This window comes from Salvelinus fontinalis, chromosome 21, assembly GCF_029448725.1.
Source record: "Salvelinus fontinalis isolate EN_2023a chromosome 21, ASM2944872v1, whole genome shotgun sequence".
In the NCBI taxonomy this organism is placed as follows: Eukaryota; Metazoa; Chordata; class Actinopteri; order Salmoniformes; family Salmonidae; genus Salvelinus; species Salvelinus fontinalis.
The window spans coordinates 35,621,202-35,641,789 of NC_074685.1; the positions used below are offsets into that span (position 1 = coordinate 35,621,202).

The 20,588-nt window shown below is 40.9% G+C and overlaps 1 protein-coding gene across 1 annotated transcript; it reads right to left on the reverse strand.

Moving 5' to 3' along the window:
- Nucleotides 1–1,693: 1,693 nt before the first annotated feature.
- On the reverse strand, nt 1,694–7,120 carry LOC129818792 (procathepsin L-like). The gene is made up of 8 exons (XM_055875030.1): nt 7,026–7,120; nt 5,791–5,929; nt 5,287–5,409; nt 4,533–4,685; nt 4,051–4,275; nt 3,614–3,782; nt 3,244–3,361; nt 1,694–2,518 (listed from the first exon to the last, which is right to left on the reverse strand). Exons 2-8 carry the CDS (start codon nt 5,917–5,919, stop codon nt 2,419–2,421), a joined length of 1,017 nt encoding a protein of 338 aa, XP_055731005.1. The 5' UTR covers nt 5,920–5,929; nt 7,026–7,120; the 3' UTR covers nt 1,694–2,418.
- Nucleotides 7,121–20,588: the final 13,468 nt, after the last annotated feature.

Here is a 20,588-nt window from a genome sequence, read left to right on the forward strand (position 1 = left end):
GTAAAAACTGTAAATAGGCAACTCGGGATCCAATGGTGTAAAATATTCAAGTAAAACTTCTTTAAAGTACTACTAAGTACTGTTTTGGAGGGTATCTGTACTTTACTATTTATATATTTGACAACTTACTTTTACATACATTTACCCTGAGACCCAATAAGTACTCATTACATTTGGAATGCTTAGCAGGACAGGAAAAAGGTCAAATAACGCAATTATCAAGAGAACATCCCTGGTCATCCCTACTGCCTTTGATCTGGCGGACTACAATTTCCAGCACTGTCAGGAACGTTCAATGTCATGTTGGTAAGCAACTCCAGTGTATATTTGGCCTTGTGTTATAGATTATTGTCCTGCTGAAAGGTGAATTTGTCTACTAGTGGTTTCCTCAAGGATTGTGTTTGTGCTTAGCTCTATTTAGTTTCTTTTAATAAATAAAAACCGTATTTTTTTTTTATTGCCTTATTGTAAACAGGTAGCATGTTTTGCAATATTTGTATTCTTTGCATTCTTCCTTCTTTTCACTCTTGTCAATTAGGTTAGTATTGTGGAGTAACTATAATGTTGATCCATCCTCAATTTTCTCCCATCACAGCCATTAAACTCTGTAACTGTTTTAAAGTCACCGTTGACCTCATGGTGAAATCCCTGAGCAGTTTCCTTCCTCTACGGCAACTGAGTTAGGAAGGACGCCTGTGTCTTTGTAGTGACTGGGTTTATTGATACACCATCCAAAGTGTAATTAATAACTTTACTATGCTCAAACGGATATTCAATGTCTGCTTTTTTCCCCCTTTCTACCCATCCACCAGTAGGTGCCCTTCTTTGTGAGGCATCTGAAAACCTCCCTGGTATGAGGTGGTCATTCAAAAATCATGTTAAACACTATTATTGCACACATAGTGAGTCCATGCAACTTGTGACTCCTAAACTTATTTAAGCTTGCCATAATAAAGGGGTTGAATACTTATTGACTCAAGACATCTCAATTTAATTCATTTTAAATTCAGGCTGTAACACAACAAAATGTTTTTAACAAACAAGGGTGTGAATACCTTCTGAAGGCACTGTAAGTCTTTGCCTATTGGATGTAGTCATTTACTCTGAATCATTCCATAAAAGTATCATGTGTTGCATGTAGCCTACACGGTAATCGTTTGTGTCAATTGTTGTAATACATCCTGTTAGTTGAATTGAGTAAATGCAGTCCCTGTTTTACAGAGCCATTCTTTTATTGAATATAAGCTCATAAATTAGTGGAGTCATTGGTAAACCGATCTGTTGGTGTACATTTTATGTCATAGGGGTGTATTTTCTAAGCTGTTATGACTACTGTGAAGCACCATTTGATAATAGTATGCTTACTGTTTAAAGTGTAACACGTCAGATTACTTTAAAATTGAGACTACAGTTGTGCTCATATTTGATGTTGAATACTAACAGTAAATGTTATGTACACTATAAACATTAGATTACGCATAGGTACTTTACATCTTGGTCTAAGATCAACTAGATAAATTAAAGCTGGGACTATGGGTGCTATAGACAGCACATAAACTTCTTAATAATCAGTTATCTTAGAACAAATGTAATTATAGCATCTGAGTGATAATGTGTAGACTCACAAGCTGGCTAGATTCACCAGTATACATGTATCATCTATAGCCGTTAGTCACATGATAATGGAGTCAGATTGATGAATGTAGTTTATTATTATTAAACACAATTTGAAGTCATCTACATGTGTGTGTTAGAATGTTATACAACTCCTCTCACCACCCTGAGGCATATCAGTCTCTACGTCACTGGGCTCTTGTCTAGGCATTACCATTCAATGCCTTCACTCAAACACTAGCTGCAGATAAAAAGAAGTGGAGGAAACAAACTCAGGTGTACCGTTCTCTTTTTGTCCCTTCCAGAAACAAACTCAGTCATTTCAGAGCTCTAGTCTTCCTCAATGTCTTATCAGTCAGTGGTTGTTGCTCTCAGCTCCACACAGAACGCTCCAGTTAAAAATAGACTGTATATCAACTGTACCTCAGGAATATATCCTGTGTCTACAACGGTGTTGTAAACACAAACAATAAGCACAAACTGACATGTTATGTGCTAGAGAATGTAGTCTAGCTGGTCTCATCAAGTAAAGTTACAAATAAACGGAATGCTTAGCTCAAATAGAACTATACACACACACTATCGCACCGACACACATAAAATCAAGTATAAAACAACATATGTAGAATTTCATAATTTCCCAAAAACAGTGTTTCTTTAAAACCCATGCAGCAGGTTTCTCTCGCGCATTTCACAGACTTAGTTAAGGCAGCACAGCAGTCGTCATGGCCCTTTTTTCAGAACGTTCGTCAAACATCTCTAAAACTAAAACTCTGGGTCTAGTGTTCGAGAACTTACAGAACACTAGACCAGTGGGTAGCTGGCTGCCGTGGCGATGCCACAGTGGTTCTTCCTGTCTTTGGCCATGTAGATGTAGCCTTTGTCTCCCCATTTCTCGGTCCAGCTGAGGAAGAGACAAAACATGTTAGTCCCACAGTTCTAGTTAGTAGGAAATTATAGATTCACTGCTGCTTTAGAGAAATGACTTAGACCATAGTATCAGGACAACACCAACACTGTATACAAATAAAGGCAATGTAGAGATGCATATTCCCCGATGAGGAAGTCAACCAATCCCGTTGTGGTGACATAACAAACAAAAAACAACCTAGGGGCCTCCCGGGTGGCGCAGTGGTCTAGGGCACTGCATCGCAGTGCTAACTGCGCCACCAGAGTCTCTGGGTTCGCCCCCAGGCTCTGTCGCAGCCGGCCGCGACCGGGAGGTCCGTGGGGCGACGCACAATTGGGCTAGCGTCGTCCGGGTTAGGGAGGGTTTGGCCGGTAGGGATTTCCTTGTCTCATCGCGCTCCAGCGACTCCTGTGGCGGGCTGGGCGCAGTGCGCGCTAACCAAGGGGGCCAGGTGCACAGTGTTTCCTCCGACACATTGGTGCGGCTGGCTTCCGGGTTGGAGGCGCGCTGTGTTAAAGAAGCAGTGCGGCTTGGTTGGGTTGTGCCTCGGAGGACGCATGGCTTTCGACCTTCGTCTCTCCCGAGCCCGTACGGGAGTTGTAGCAATGAGACAAGATAGTAATTACTAGCGATTGGATACCACGAAAATTGGGGAGAAAAGGGGTTAAAATAAAAAAATTAAAAATAAAAACATCCTAGGAAGATACTATGTACTGTACCTGTTCTTGACAATCCAGAATTTATTGCCATCTACATCCTCTCCTTCAAAACCATATCCCACCACCAGAACTCCATGGTCGAGCCACTCACTGCTGCATTTCTTCTCATAGTAGATCCCTACAGGGAGAGGACATAGTTAAATTAGTGGGCTAAGATACTGGGTTTACCTCAGTATGTAAAACCACCTGGTAGTTAGCAAAGCATAGAAATATTGGTCACAATTTACTTCAAAGACAACACCATTTGTACACGGTGAACAGGACAGTAGACCAGTACAGATCACTGCTACTCAAAAACAGTAGGTAGGGAATCCAATCCTTGCAAATAATGTTACACATAATTTAAGTTGCACCACTAACTGCTACTCACCAGACTGGTAGAACTGGAAGGAGTCGTGGCTGGCATCGATGGCGACAGAGATGGGGCCGACAGACGCCACAGCACTCATCAGAGCGTGCTCCTTGCCACTGGGGATATCCACGAAGCCGGTTTCATTGACAGCACTGAACTCTGGTCGGTAGTGGCAAACATCATCATCCTGAGTTACCAGATAAGACCAATGGCCATGATTAGTAAAAAACAACATATTTCAAATATTCAAACAAGTCAGTCATTCTTGGAGACAAATCCCACTGTAATGAAGTGGAAACTCTAAATTTCGAAGTTGAAGTTGAAAGTCATTCCAGATCGACAGCAAAAACGGCATGATCTGGGACCAGGCTAAAAGAACAGGGTCTTACTTTTAATAAATGCATCTTCATACACCATTACATTTGAATTCAGACTAACAGAAAACAGGGCCTTACCTTGCCCACATAGGGGTAGGACGCCTCTGTGTCCAGGCCACCGTTGTCCTTTACATACTGGAACGCCCGGTCCTCGAGACCTCCATTACAGCCATCGTTGCCCTGGAATCTGGAGCAGTCCATCAGGTTCTGTTCACTCAGAGACACCAGATTGCCAGTCTTCCTGAATAGCTGGCCCTCTATGGCCCCGGTGGCACTGAACGCCCAGCAAGACCCACATGAGCGCTGAGGTGGTAAAGATTATTAAACATCTTGTTACTTTTTCATGTCAGAACACACTGACATGTGCATATTACACCAGTAATAAAAAATAAAAAAAATATATATATGCAATTTGCCACCTTATCTTCAGTATACTGTAAATTACAATCATGGTAAACAGCAAGCAAACAAGCCAGATAGTTTTCTGGAAGTAAAACCTTATTTAGTGTTACAGCAGTGTGTGGATATGAGTCATGACTCATGAGTGATTCAGATCTCACCTGGTTCTTGATGGGAGTGACGTAGCCCTTCTCTCTCCAGTCCACAGCTTTAGGGGCCTGCAGGTAACTGGGTTCCATGAACAGAGAGCCCTTGTACTTCCTCTCAGTTGTCTGCTTGTAGCCGTTCATGAGCTGCCCAAACTCTTCGTTGGTCTAGGGAGGAAGAAGTCAGAACACGTTGAAACGTAATGTCTTCCATGGCCAGATGTGGTTTGTAATTTACCATCTGAATGGGAAATCTAACTGTTTTAAAAGTTGTGCACTTAGCAAAAAATATTGTTGGCATCTTTAAAAGACTATGAGTAAGTTTCAATTCCCTTCTCAGGATAACTATTCCATTCCTGCTTGATAGTTGAAGAAACCTAACCTGCAAGTCTGAATACATTCCTGCCTTCATTGTCAACGCTGACACCAGTGCCTGTGAAATATTTCATACTGTATGTGCTTCAGCAAATCTATGGCATGACAACAAAAAGATCCAGCTATAGCACACACACAGTATGGGAAAGAGCTGCTGAGAAGTACCTCCTGCTCCACAGTAAAATGTCTCAGCAACAGACTTGGACAGAAGCTCACTGGAACTGATAGCGGCACCTCAAACTTTCTACTGCTTGAGTCCCTGCACCTCATAGAATATTAGCTCAAGTCCTGCAGAGTTCCTGGATATCAATATATCCAGTACAGGCCCCCAGAATGAGTACCGGCACCCATTACATCCATGTCAAGCACTGCTCAGCAAGGTGATTCTTCTTACCATGTCACCAAAGTGGTTCATGCCCAGACGGTAGGAGTGTTTTCCCATAGAGTGGTCCAGGTTGTGCATCTCAATCTTCTTCAGGTTCTTCTCCCAAACCATCCTCCTCCAGCCCTCCTCGCTCTGTAACAATGAGTGAAAGTGAGAAAATATACACAATCATATACTGTCCCAGAACTATGGGCACAATCCATGCAATTAATGATATACTGCATTAGGTGTAATTTACAGCTACATGTATGCACCAATTGATCAATTTGAGCCCCTTGTTGAGAGCAGTGGAGGATGGTGGGAGGAGTCATAGGAGGACAGGCTCATTGTACTGGCTGTAACGGAACTGAGTCAAACGTGGTTTCCAAATGTTTGATACCATTCCAATAATTCCATTCCAGCCTTTACAATGAGCCCATCCTCCTATAGCTCATCCCACCAGCCTCCACTCTTTGGGAACTACTGAGGGGTTCCTATGAGGATGTGCTCCTCCACTTGTGCTTAAACACCCACCTCATGGTAGTTCTTGCTGTGCCAGTTCTTCCACAAGTGCCAGTGGCCCTCCAACTGAGAGTCAAACATAGGGGCTGCATACACAGCACTCATACAGAGCACCAACACTGCCAAGTACAGGGACATCATGGTCAAACAGCTGTGGAGAGAGAGAGAGCAGAGCTCAGTCAGCCTTGTATTTTCAGTGTAAAGAAGCTATATAGTATAAAATGTTGAATTTGTACCTTTGAAACAATGGCAGATCTTCGACGTTATATACAACAACAAAAAGTCTGGGCAGCACCTCCTACTGGAGAGTTGATCTACAGCTATCCATTTAGTCTCCCATCCAGGGTTATAACCAAGGCCAGCTTAGCTTTGACATGTCACTGACTACTACCAATGTGGTATCATGTTAATATTTGTTTTTTTTAAATTAAATTTAAAAAATGTTTTTTTTTTTTATTTGCTGTAAGTATGAAGTCATTACAAAGGGTAGCTTTAACAGAGACAATGAAATGTAACCATTCTTTATAAGTCATCAATTGTAATATTTATGCCAATAAAGCACTTGTGAAGTCATCAGCAGCTATTGTTTAAATTCAACCTAGGGTTCACAAACACGTCACCTTGCACTTTCACCATTCTGTGAAGTGAATTCATCATAATTGATTTAATCTGCAGCCTAATAAACTGCATGCTTCCCCAACGAGTGGTAGAGGGAGGTCCACACTACTACTCCAAGTTTACTTCGATATGATGGTTATTATATTCACCAACAATCGCATAATTCATTTTACTGACACAAAAAGACTCTACCTTGTCTAGCGTATTTTGTGTTGTCGATATTTGGAAAGTTAACTGAAAAATAGTTTCCATCAGGTTTGTCATAACTTTTATCCGACATGTAATTTACTTGCTATACCACCGTTGGATGGAAATGTGGTTTGTGAGAACAAAACAAAAACCTTCCTACCTACCTTCCGCTCGACACAAGAAAAAAAATAAACATATGGAACTAGGATACTACATTACCGGTATACCAAATTAAATAAATTGATATAAATTATTTTATGTCATATCCAGAAATATTCGAGGGAATGTTTGGTAACAGCCGGCAGAAAAAGCAATATCAGAAACGGTAGACTAATGTTGTCTTTCTGTATCAATCAAATCAAAGAGCAAATGACCCTGGTAAATGTCCATAACCCAAGACCTAACACTGTACAAACAACATAACCGAAAACCGTACTTACTTTTTCCCGTCAATTTGCAGTTGCAGGGTGATGATTTCTGCTGCTGTTGTTGTGTAGTCAGTGTACTAGACACTAGACTTTATACAGCCAGCTATATGTCGTATAATGGGGGGGCTGGCTTGTGATTGGCTGAAAGGGGACAGTATATCACACTGCTGGTCCGTTGAAAGATAATTTAAAAGATCGCATGTCCCGCCCGGTGTAAATAGCCCAGCATGTGATTCCTGAACACTTGACCGTTTCCATCAACTCCCTAAAGATGATACATCAAATTTGAGTAAACATCTCTCAGTGAGTTTGTTAGATTACTGCGAAACAAAAAGGTAAAAAGATACATCGAATCAGTTTCCCTTAACATTTTTTCATTTTCGGTTACTTTGTAACAGTTCTCTCATCATGTGCTGGCGCCGAGGAGATTAGAGCATGGCACGCTGATGCTCATACAGCAACGACAAATAAATTACCAGAAAAAAATGCAAAACATGTTCATTAAACAGTAATGACATGAATTTGGGAAGAAAGGTTACGTATAGTCTAGTACCTGAAACTGAGTGGCCAACAACAAACGCCATACATTTTCCTGCTCTTGTGAAGCATACAGCAGCTTCAGTTTTTGTTCAACCATGTCCTAATATAATAGATTCTAATAATAGCCTGAAGTTGAGAGGATGAACAAATTAACCTACATTTATCTAGCTCAAATAAGATTATCTGCATTCTTTAGATACTAATTAATAATTGTGTGGTAACCTGTTGTGTCAATAAAGTTCTGATGGGCTTGTAAATCATTTATTTGTGTAAATAATCATTCCAATTTCATTTAGTGTGTTACAAGACTGTCAGTGCTTTCTACCTCTTCTGCACATTCTCCTTTTGTTTTCTTTTTAAACATTGATAATACATTTTAAACCCACTAAATCAAAACCCACAGAAAACACACTAATCAATACATTGTTTATAAACAATTGTGTAATGTCACTTTTTCTTGTCAGCTTTAGGAATTTCTGCCTGTCAACCAAACACTACAAGGAAATCAATGAATGGGTGGGTATTGAATAATTTATGAGGTTTGTTTAAGATTTCCTAGTATTAATCGATCATACTAAGAAGTATGCTTTGATAACAATGCAGTAATGTATCCTTGTAACATCAAACTTTTGCTGACACTGATTACAATCTAACCAAAACAGATGCACTTACTCCGCCTGTCAGACATGAAGTGTACTGCAGGCAATGTAACACAGTCATGACCATAGAGTTGAATACAGAGTTGAATACAGGGCATTTGGAAAGTGTTCAGACCCCTTAACTTTTTCCACATTTTGTTACATTACAGCCTTATTGTAACGGCTTTCGTCTGGTGAAGGAGAAGAGGACCAAGGTGCAGCGTGGTAAGTGTTCATTTTAATAAACAAAATAACCTGAACACTGAAATGACAAAAATAATAGAGCGAGAACAAAAACGAAACAGTTCTTTAAGGAATACGCACAAAACAGAAAACAATCACCCACAACCAAAATGGGGAAAACAGGCTACCTAAGTATGATTCTCAATCAGAGACAACGATCGACAGCTGCCTCTGATTGAGAACCATACCAGGCCAAACACAGAAATGGGAAACATAGAAAAACAACGTAGAATGCCCACCCCAACTCACGCCCTGACCAAACCAAAACAAAGACATAAAAAAGGAACTATGGTCAGAACATGACAGTACCCCCCCCCCCCCCCCCCCCCCCCCCAAAGTTGCGGACTCCGGCCGCAAAACCTAAACCCAAGGGGGAGGGTCTGGGTGGACATCTGTCCGCGGTGGCGGCTCTGGCTCGGGACGTGTACCCCACTCCACCATAGTCTTGGTCCACTTAAGTGGCGCCTTAGGAGCGGCGACCCTCGCCGCCGACCTCGGACTGGGGCATCCTTGCAGCGGGCCCCGAATAGACGGGAGTCTCCGACAGCGCTGGACAGGCGGGAGACTCCGGCAGTGCTGGAGTGACGGTTGGCTCTGGCAGCTCCTGACTGACGGGCAGCTCTTGCAGCTCCTGACTGACGGGTGGTTCTGGCAGCTCCTGACTAACGGGCGGCTCTGGCAGCTCAGGACAGACAGGCGGCTCTGGCAGCTCAGGACAGACGTGCGAACCTGGAGGGAGGAGACGAAGAGACAGCCTGGTGTGTGGGGCTGCCACAGGACCCACCATGCTGGGGAGACCTACAGTAGGCCTGGTGCGTGGAGGAGGCACTGGATGAACCGGGCTGTGGGGGAGCACTGGAGCTCTGGTGCGCAGCCTTAGCACCACTCCTCCAGGCTGGATGACCACTTTAGCCCGGACCCTCCAGAGTGCAGGCACAGGTTGAACCGGGCTGTGGGTGAGCACTGGAGATCTGGTGCATACTACTCGCACCTCTCCCTTAGGCTCAATGCCCACATTCACCCGACACGGGCGGAGCGCAGGCATAGGACACACTGCACCCTCCCAGCGCCCCGGAGACACAGCATGCAAAGCCGGCGCAGGATACCCTGGGCCGAAACGGCGTACCGGAGACCAGACACACTGAGCCGGCACAACATGCCCTGGCTGGATGCCCACTCTCGCATGGCACTTGCGGGGGGCTGGCCTATAGCGCTCTGGGCTATGAGCGCGTACTGGCGACACCGTGCGCTCCACCGCATTACACGGTGCCTGACCAGTATTACGCTGCCTTCGGTAAGCACGAGGAGTGGGCTCAGGTCTCCAATCTGACTCCGCCACACCCCCCATGTGCCCCCCCCCCCCCGAAAATGTTTTGGGGCTGCCTCTCGTGCCTGTCGCGCTGCCGTGCTACCTCCTCATATCGCCGCAGCTCAGCTTTCGCTGCATCCAGTTCTTCCTTGGGGCGGCGATATTCCCCAGCCTGTGCCCAGGGTCCCTTACTGTCTAGTATCTCCTCCCAAGTCCAGGAGTACAGAACCCTCTGCTCCTGGTTACCACGCTGCTTGGTCCTTTTTTGGTGGTGGGTGATTCTGTAACAGCTTTCGTCTGGTGAAGGAGAAGAGGACCAAGGTGCAGCGTGGTAAGTGTTCATTTTAATAAACAAAATAACCTGAACACTGAAATGACAAAAATAATAAAGAGCGAGAACGAAAACGAAACAGTTCTGTAAGGAATAGGCACGAAACAGAAAACAATCACCCACAACCAAAATGGGGAAAATAGGCTACCTAAGTATGATTCTCAATCAGAGACAACTATCGACAGCTGCCTCTGATTGAGAACCATACCAGGTCAAACACAGAAATGGAAAATATAGAAAAACAACATAGAATGCCCACCCCAACTCACGCCCTGACCAAACCAAAATAAAGACATAAAAAAGGAACTATGGTCAGAACGTGACACTTATTCAGAAATTGATTAAATCATATTTTTTCCTCATCAATTTACACACAATACCCGATAATGACAAAGCAAAAACAGCTTTAGAGAAATGTTTGTAAATGCATTACAAATAAAAAAACTGAAATATGACATTTACATTTACGGTCTCACGGTAATTGACAATGTAATTAACATAAAAAACATTTAGCATCTCCTGGCTTCCACGCATAGCCTAAAAGACACTGATGCAGACCTTTGGAACATATACATTTTTAAAAAGTCGAAAAAATCCATGTAATATTGCCTACACCATCATAATAAATCCATTATTTATTTTAGACAGGTCAAAAGAAACATGATATGAAGAAAATCTAGTCTATTTCAGGAGAACGGAATAGCATACTCTGAGTTGTCCTTATGTTACTCCCTGATCTGGCTATGCCAAATGGCTGTGAGCTACACTAGTTCACTGAGCAGACAAGATTTGCTTAGAATTATGTGGCATTATTTTATCAATCAATCAATCAATTTTATTTTATATAGCCCTTCGTACATCAGATAATATCTCGAAGTGCTGTACAGAAACCCAGCCTAAAACCCCAAACAGCTAGAATGCAGGTGTAGAAGCACGGTGGCTAGGAAAAACTCCCTAGAAAGGCCAAAACCTAGGAAGAAACCTAGAGAGGAACCAGGCTATGAGGGGTGGCCAGTCCTCTTCTGGCTGTGCCGGGTGGAGATTATAACAGAACTATGCCAAGATGTTCAAAAATGTTCATAAGTGACAAGCATGGTCAAATAATAATCATGAATAATTTTCAGTTGGCTTTTCATAGCTGATCATTAAGAGTTGAAAAACAACAGGTCTGGGACAGGTGGGTGTTCCATAACCGCAGGCAGAACAGCTGAAACTGGAATAGCAGCAAGGCCAGGCGGACTGGGGACAGCAAGGAGTCACCACGGGCGGCAGTCCCGACGCATGGTCCTAGGGCCCAGGTCCTCCGAGAGAAAGAAAGAGAGAAGGAGAAAATTAGAGAGAGCCAAGATTTTCAAAATGTTCATAAATGACAAGCATGGTCAAATAATAATCAGGAATAAATCTCAGTTGGCTTTTCATAGCCGATCATTAAGAGTTGAAAACAGCAGGTCTGGGACAGGTAGGGGTTCCATAACCGCAGGCAGAAGAGTTGAAACTGGAATAGCAGCAAGGCCAGGCGGACTGGGGGCAGCAAGGAGTCACCACGGCCGGTAGTCCCGACGTATGGTCCTAGGGCTCAGGTCCTCCGAGAGAAAGAAAGAGAGAAGGAGAAAATTAGAGAGAGCCAAGATTTTCAAAATGTTCATAAATGACAAGCATGGTCAAATAATAATCAGGAATAAATCTCAGTTGGCTTTTCATAGCCGATCATTAAGAGTTGAAAACAGCAGGTCTGGGACAGGTAGGGGTTCCATAACCGCAGGCAGAAGAGTTGAAACTGGAATAGCAGCAAGGCCAGGCGGACTGGGGGCAGCAAGGAGTCACCACGGCCGGTAGTCCCGACGTATGGTCCTAGGGCTCAGGTCCTCCGAGAGAAAGAGAGAAGGAGAAAATTAGAGAGAGCCAAGATTTTCAAAATGTTCATAAATGACAAGCATGGTCAAATAATAATCAGGAATAAATCTCAGTTGGCTTTTCATAGCCGATCATTAAGAGTTGAAAACAGCAGGTCTGGGACAGGTAGGGGTTTCGTAACCGCAGGCAGAAACAGTTGAAACTGGAATAGCAGCAAGGCCGGGCGGACTGGGGACAGCAAGGTGTCAGCATGCCCGGTAGTCCTGACGTATGGTCCTAGGGCTCAGGTTCTCAGAGAGAAAGAGAGAACGAGAGAATTAGAGAGAGCATACTTAAATTCACACAGGACACTGGATAAGACAGGAGAAGTATTCCAGGTATAACCAACTGACCCTAGCCCCCCGACACATAAACTACTGCAGCATAAATACTGGAGGCTGAGACAGGAGCGGTCAGGAGACACTGTGGCCCCATCCGAAGAAACCCCCGGACAGGGCCAAACAGGAAGGATATAACCCCACCCACTCTGCCAAAGCACAGCCCCCACACCACTAGAGGGATCACTTAGCTTAGTTCACTTAGCAGACAAGATTTGCTTAGAATTATGTGGCATTATTTTATAGCATGGAGAATGCAATTGAACATAGCTGAATAAAATAGGGAGGATGTCTCTCCAAACAATTTCTCAGGGAGTGTGGCTATTCTGTGTTGAGTGGTTAACAAAGAAACAGGTCCTCCTATATGCTTAATTTAGAGTTATTTCTGAAACTGTAGTTGTGATACAAACGTTGGGCTATATGTTTAGATGTTTTATACATTCTAAGGCCGCATGATGCGACTAATGATGATTTGAAAAAAGTTGCATTAAAGGCATGCGCTCTGCTTTGTTTTGTGTACAGGCTGCACACACTTCATCAGTCTCTCATTCACAATTTGACAAGAACTTGATAATGCCTCGAATTTCCTGGCGGCATCCTCCTAGTGTGGCCATAACGCCCCCTAAAGAAACCCATGCCGTAGTGCCCTTGGGCTGAATATAATATGCATAATTCCCTTCTCCCAGTTGCATGTTCCAAAGCACCTCTCACTCACAAAACTGTCAGATATCTAAATTCGTATTAACCAATGCTTCTCACGTGATCAGATTCTTCTCACGTGATCAGATTCTTCTCACAGATATCTGACAGGCACATCGGGGACTCAACTGATTGGGTCCTTCTTATCGAGTTTCCAAGGTGCATATTGAAGATGTTAGAAAAACTGTCCACATTTACTTTTCGTCAGCCAACAAGATGAGTTGGCCTAACAAACAGCAAAAGCACTAGCCTATGTCAATCTACTAACCCCCATAGTACAAAGTTGACCTATTCTATTGGTCAATTTGTCCTTCCGTGTGAGAACGAAAAATTCAAAACCCAAATTAATACAATCACTCGCATCAAAAAACATTTCTAAAGCAATAAGGCTGATGCAACAGATCTGTACATGACAATAATTTCATGACCACCACTGCCCTATTCTGAATTGATGATTACTTGTGTGCTGCCAGCTGTGGGCATGTGGGCAGGGTTGAAACAAATCCAACCTTCATTTACATTGTGATGCAGTCACGACCATAAGTCTCACAAAACTCAGTTTTGGACGAGACTGACTCTGTACCAACTGAAGGGAACTAACAGTAAAATGTCAGTTGAATATGTGTGTTCATTAGGCCTACTGATGGTCGATACTGATAGTGGCTAATATTTAACATGATAGAAATAGGAAAAAGAGAAAGTCGGGTAGCCTATAATTAAGACATTCGAGAGTGCCCATTCCTGAAAGTTAAAAGGCTATACAATATACATTCTGCATATTGGCACAGCATTTCATAAACTTTACTGTGGGAAAGTTGATGTGTTGATCCGCTTCAGTTTGCTGCCATATGACTGTTCTCACATTTGTCTCCAGTGATTATAAGGTAAAATAGATCTAAAACAAGTGTCATTTATATTTACAATTCCCTTATCCAAATGGATAACTCATTAACCTAGCTCTTATCAATAGCTCTTATAAAGTTGTAAATTACAGTGCTTAGAGAATGATGTTGTTTCTATCGGAAAAAATCAAATAGATGCTTTTCCCACTTGGAACTGACAGGTTCGTTTGAACTTATTCATGGTTTCCTCGCACGTAAAGGTGGTGGAATTATCAGGCAATTAAGCCAAGGTCAGAATAGGGCGTATCTGTAGACACTCCTCCGCCACACATTCCTTTCTTAGATCTCCAGCTGAATTAATAGTGTGAATAACCTGCGATTCTCATGCTTCAGTTCAAGGTTCAAGAGGAAAGTGCATTAAAAGCTAAGTTCCATTTATGCACGCTTAACTCGTGTTGGCACCGGAAAGGATTTGCGAGTAGATTGTCGACGTGATTCATAATGATGATTGCTTGTCTAGCTTGCTAGCTAAAATTTGAAAGTACGATGTTAACATGATCAGTCCAATCAAAGCTACGGTAGATACAACGTGATTTGACATCATTTTATCTGTGACCAATGACCTGATATGTGAAACGTATTTATGACAAAATAACATGCAAAACAGGCAACAATTGTATTATTGTTTTGTATTTTGTATTTTATTTAATTTTTAGCTAAACAGGTGGGGTGACGTGCCGTTACTGGTTAACTTTGGGATCGGTGTCCCGTCCACGGGACCGTTAAGCTAACGTAGGCTAATGTGATTAGCATGAGGTTGTAAGTAACAAGAAAAATTCCAAGGACATAGACATATCTGATATTGGCAGAAAGCTTACATTCTTGTTAATCTAACTGCACTGTCCACTTTACAGTAGCTATTACAGTGAAAGAATACCATGCTATTGTTATTTAATTAATTAATTTATTTATTTATTTATTTTAATTTTTTTGGGGGGGTGGATCAGCTTAATATTGCGGAAAGAATGTTGCTTCCAATGTAATTGTCTGCATCATTTCCAATCCCCCATATTTTTTGGGGTAAATATATATATATCTATTCACGTATGCATATATATACACATATATACATACACATACCTACATAGACATACATACTTTTTTTAAAGAGTATACCTTTATTATTATTCCCTGCAAACCCTACCACCGATCCCCCAATTGGAGTAAACTGATAAACATTTCTGTTTTTACCTTCAATTTATACATCTTATACACATTTTACAGACACAGTCTACTTTATAATAGTTCTCTCTTGTTTGTTCTTAGTCCTTCCTCTATTTCTGTTGTCCATCCAGTTTGATTTCCACTTGTAACTGTGCTATTTCACAATAGCTCCGCACCTATACACATTTCACAGATCCCGTATGCCCTACATTGTTTATCTTGTTATTAATCCCACCCTTCAGCTCCACTCAACCTTTCCCATCTATCTTCCAACATCATCCATTTCGGATTTTTATTTGCCATATATTTTTCAACTGTGCTGTGATGCTTCACAAAATATTTGAATCTTCCTATTCTCATAGCTTCCACGGATTGTAAATTAAAAATAAACATTTTTGCTAAAATAATTATTATATTATTGATTGATTGACTATGGCTTTTCAAATCCCCCAGTATTGCTATCTGTAGCGTTAGTTCTACGCAAACGTTGCAATTCTTCAACCATTCCTGGACCTGTGACCAAAAACGAGCTACATGCGGACAATACCAAAATAAATGGTCTAATGACTCTGCCTCCTCACAGCAGAATCTACAGAGCTGGGAAGATTGTATCCCCCATATATATATAACATTCTATTAGTTGCAAGAATTTTGTACAATAATTTAAATTGAAAAATTCGAAGTTTTGAATCCGGCGTTGTTTTGCGTATCAATTCATAAACCATGTGCCATGGAATGGGTACATCAAAAATCTCTTCCCAACTATTTTGCAATTTATATGGCACAGCTGTAAGTTTTTTGGTCCTTAAATGAAATTGGTATATGTTTTTATTTATCACACTTTTCTTTAACCATTTATGTTCTTTAATATAAGGCCGACATACAAGTTCCTTACTTTTATCCCCTTCGACCTGCCTCTTCCATTTTTGTGGTAATGCTGCAATTAATTGGTTGTAATTTTGGGTAGAGCAGACATTTCCATATGTCTGTGTTAGCTGCATGTGTGACATTACTCCACCAGTCCTATTTATGATATCATTCACAAAAATTATACCTTTTTTAAACATTTCTTCGATAAATACAGTTTTTTTATCAATTACTATATTTGAATTTAACCACAAGATTTGTTGTACTATTTGTTCCGTCCTTTCAGGTGGATTAAACTGAAATTGCAACCAACTTTCTAAGGCTTGTTTAAAAAATAAAGATATTTTGGAGATTATTTCCTTTTCAAGCAACCGAAAGTGAGCAGGTGTAATCTGAATAAAGGGAAAAAGGCCCTTCTTGAACATAGGATGAGACATTCGTACCAATCTACTAGAGAACCAGTTTGGATTTAAGTATAACTTTTGTATGACTGATGCCTTTAGTGAGAGGTCTAATGCTTTAATATTTAATAATTTCTGCCCTCCAAATTCATATTCGTTATATAAATAGGCCCTTTTAATTTTATCTGGCTTGCCGTTCCAAATAAAATTGAATATTTTTTGTTCATATAATTTAAAAAGCAGGTCACTAGGTGTAGGCAAAACCATAAGCAAATAGGTAAACTGTGATATGATTAAAGAGTTAATCAGGGTGATTTTCCCACAAATAGACAGGTATTTTCCTTTCCATGGTAGCAAGATCTTATCTATTTTTGCTAACTTTCTATAAAAATGTATTGGAGTGAGATCATTTCTTTCTTTTGGGATTTGTATACCGAGTATGTCCACATCACCGTCAGACCATTTAATTGGTAAACTACATGGCAATGTAAAATGTGTATTTTTTAGTGATCCAATACGTAATATAGTACATTTATCATAATTTGGTTTTAATCCAGAGAGGATAGCAAATGTATCTAGATCCTCTAAGAGGCCGTGGAGAGATTCTAGTTGTGGTTTTAAAAGAAAACATGAATCATCAGCGTACAATGACACCTTAGTTTTTAGGCCCTGGATTTCTAATCCCTTAATATTAATGTTTGATCTAATTTTAACAGCTAACATTTCGATGGCAATAATAAATAGATATGCCGATAGTGGACAACCTTGTTTTACTCCTCTAGATAGTTTAAAACTTTCTGAGATGTAGCCATTATTTACTATTTTACACCTAGGGTTACTATACATAATTTTTACCCATTTTATAAGAGATTCCCCAAAATTGAAATATTCTAGGCATTTATATATAAACTCCAGTCGTACTTTATCAAAAGCCTTTTCAAAATCAGCTATGAAAACCAGGCCTGGTGTCCCCGATATTTCATAGTGTTCTATTGTTTCCAGTACTTGCCTTATATTATCTCCAGTGTATCGTCCATGTAAAAAAACTGTCTGATTAGGATGAATAATATCTGACAAAACTTTTTTTATTCTATGCGCCAAGCATTTTGCTAGGATTTTTGCATCACAACACTGAAGTGTAAGAGGTCTCCAATTTTTTAAATGGACTGGATCTTTATATATACCACTTGGGTCCTGTTTCAGTAATAATGATATCACACCTTCTTGTTGCGTGTCTGATAATCTATCATTTATATAGGAGTGGTTAAAACAAGCTAATAATGGTCCTTTGAGTATATCAAAAAAATGTTTGTATACTTCCACTGGTATGCCATCCAGTCCTGGAGTTTTCCCATCCTTAAAGGCCCCAATTGCATCAAGTAGTTCCTCCTCTGTAATTAGGCCTTCACATGAGTCTTTCTGTACAGATGTTAATTTTACATTATTATTAGGGAAAAAATCCATACAATTAGTTTCAGTTAGTGGAGATGGAGGAGCCTGAAACGAAAATATATTCTTAAAGTACTTTACTTCCTCTTTCAAAATATCATTTGGTGAATCATGCGTGACTCCATCCTTTGTAACAAGTTTTAATACGTTTTTTTTGGTAGCATTTCTATATTGAAGATTGAAAAAGAATTTGGTGCATTTTTCCCCATATTCCATCCAGTTCGCTTTATTTTTGTAATATATTACACTGGATCTTTCTTGAATAAGTTCCTCCATTTCTTTTTGTTTTTCCTCTAACTTATTCTGTGCCTCCATGGTACCGTTTTTATTGTTATCTAACTGTACTGTTAGTCCTTCAATTTCCTTTGTTAATATGGACTCTTTTGATCGAAATTGCTTTTGTTTTATAGATGAGTACTGAATTGCATGGCCTCTAAAGGCACACTTAAAAGTGTCCCATACAATATGGGGATCTGCTGTACCTATGTTATGTCTAAAAAAGTCAGTTATAAATTCTTCTGTCCTAGTTCTAAACAATTCATCATCTAGTAGGCTTTGATTAAATTTCCAATATCCTCGCCCACGTGGAAATTCTGTAAGAGTAATATATATGCCAATTATGTGATGGTCCGACCGCATTCTGTCCCCTATCAAACACTTTTTAACTTTTGGTGCCAGAGAGAATGATATAAGAAAGTAGTCAAGGCGACTAGCTTGATTAAGCCTCCGCCATGTATATCTCACTAGGTCAGGGTATTTAAGTCTCCATATATCCACTAATTCCAATATATCCATGACATTCCTGATTTCCTTAAGTGCCTGAGGGTGATAGTTTGTAGTGTGATTTCCTTTCCGGTCCATAGAGGTATTTAAGACCGTATTAAAATCTCCCACTATAATAATAGAGTCTAGTGTTGCTTGTAGAGTTGATACATTCTTATATATATTGTCAAAGAAGCTTGGATCATCATTATTCGGACCGTATAGGTTAATAAGCCATATATGTTTATTGTCCAATAACATATTTAAAATAATCCATCTACCTTGAGGATCTGTTTGGACAAGTTGCACATTTGGATCAAAGTTATTATTAATTAAAACCATCACCCCTTTTGAATTTCTTTGCCCATGGGAGAAATATATTTCGCCCCCCCAGTTCTTTTTCCACAAAACTTCATCTAAAACTGTCGAATGGGTTTCCTGTAAACAGTAGATATTATAATCCTTCTCTTTTAGCCAGGTAAATACTGATCGTCTTTTCTTATTATCTGCTAAGCCATTACAATTGTAACTGGCTATACTTATTTCACCACTTACCATAATGAGACACACCTTTCAATTATTTTTATCAAAATATATGTTTGTAAACGTCCTATTAAAAAGTAACATAATGATTGAGTGTCTATATAGTTGTACCATGACATTTGCATCTCCACTAAGCAAACCTCCAATCGGTCCCCACTATTCCACCCGCCAAAAGCCCCCATCTCGAGTTGGGTTGTCATCCCAATGCCCGGCAGACCACCCCCGACCCCCGCATCGCACAGCCCCGGACCGACTGGGATCCATCCTTCGAAAAGTGCACACAGCACCATCCACCGAACCGAAGCAGATCCATTGCCAAATGCATTTCCATCGCCCTCACCTCGATTTTTATTACATATTGCTGTGAATCATCCTCTATAGTCCCTAACATCTTTTACTTCTTCCTTCGCAACAGTTGTGGGATACACACATTCACCCACACACATTCAGCCCTTACCCCCACACAACCATAAGCTCACCCTCTCAACAATTGCACCATCCCAGAGCCCAACTCAAGATGGGTCATGATTTACAAATGTACTTGCAGTTGCAGCTGCATGAGAAGGCCTGCAAGACCGCGCAAAAAATGAGCATAAATGTAGAGATTTATTTACCATTGTCACATCCTAGATGATGGAGGTCAAATGTGCACCTTCTTCCTGAAACACCCACAATACGGTCATCCATTTTGACCATGTTCCCAAGCATCTCCATGCAGTCCGATTGGTTTCGTGCCACCAGGGCCACAATAATATACCCCCTCTCTGAATGTCCGAGTGTGACCCCCTCCCCATGGGTTACTGCAGCTAGTGTTGCCAGCACTGCCACTGCCTGGGTGGGGGCACCCCACCGGAATCCCCACCGGCTAGGTACAAGGTCGTCAAGGTTCTCATTAGCAGCTTTGAGAATTTCCTTGTTTATTATGCTCTCCCTTTAGGGGGCTTTGGCTTTGCAGGACCAACCCTGCCAAGCAGGCTCAGAATCTTGAGGGGGCAGTGCTGCTCATGGTCCCTGTCCTCATTTTGGCTGCATACAGACCGTTTACAGCATGCACATAAAACAGTTAGGGACTTCTCCTTAGTATCTGGGCCATTCATGTGGGTGTCTAGGGTATAGGGCCATGGACCGTACCATTAAAATAGGATAATAAATAATTAGATATAATTTATTTTAAAAATGTAGTTCCCCATGATAGGACAATAAATAAATAAGACGTATAATTCATTATAAAAATATATCCATCATTTGAACAACATTGAAAGCCCTCTCATACCCGGCCCACAGCAATACACTGGCTCTGGGATATGCAACTATTTCATTACTCACTCACTCAACTTTCCAAACATAACAAATAAAAATAAACACACACCACACCATCCACACATACTGTGCCTTCTGTTTACTTAGTTTTTATCTTCACTATGTAGAAATAGTGCTTGTGTTCAATTAGTTATATGTGAAGATTTATAGAAAAGCTATATTTTGTATTGTATTGT

What these genes read in the sequence shown, in the direction of transcription:
- LOC129818792 (XM_055875030.1), bottom strand. Translation starts at nt 5,919, where the DNA reads ATGATGTCCCTGTACTTGGCAGTGTTGGTGCTCTGTATGAGTGCTGTG. An exon ending in ACAGCAAGAACTACCATGAG is followed by an intron (nt 5,410 to 5,790) that starts GTGGGTGTTTAA and finishes TCATTGTTACAG; the next exon opens with AGCGAGGAGGGCTGGAGGAG. An exon ending in TGAACCACTTTGGTGACATG is followed by an intron (nt 4,686 to 5,286) that starts GTAAGAAGAATC and finishes CTTCCTCCCTAG; the next exon opens with ACCAACGAAGAGTTTGGGCA.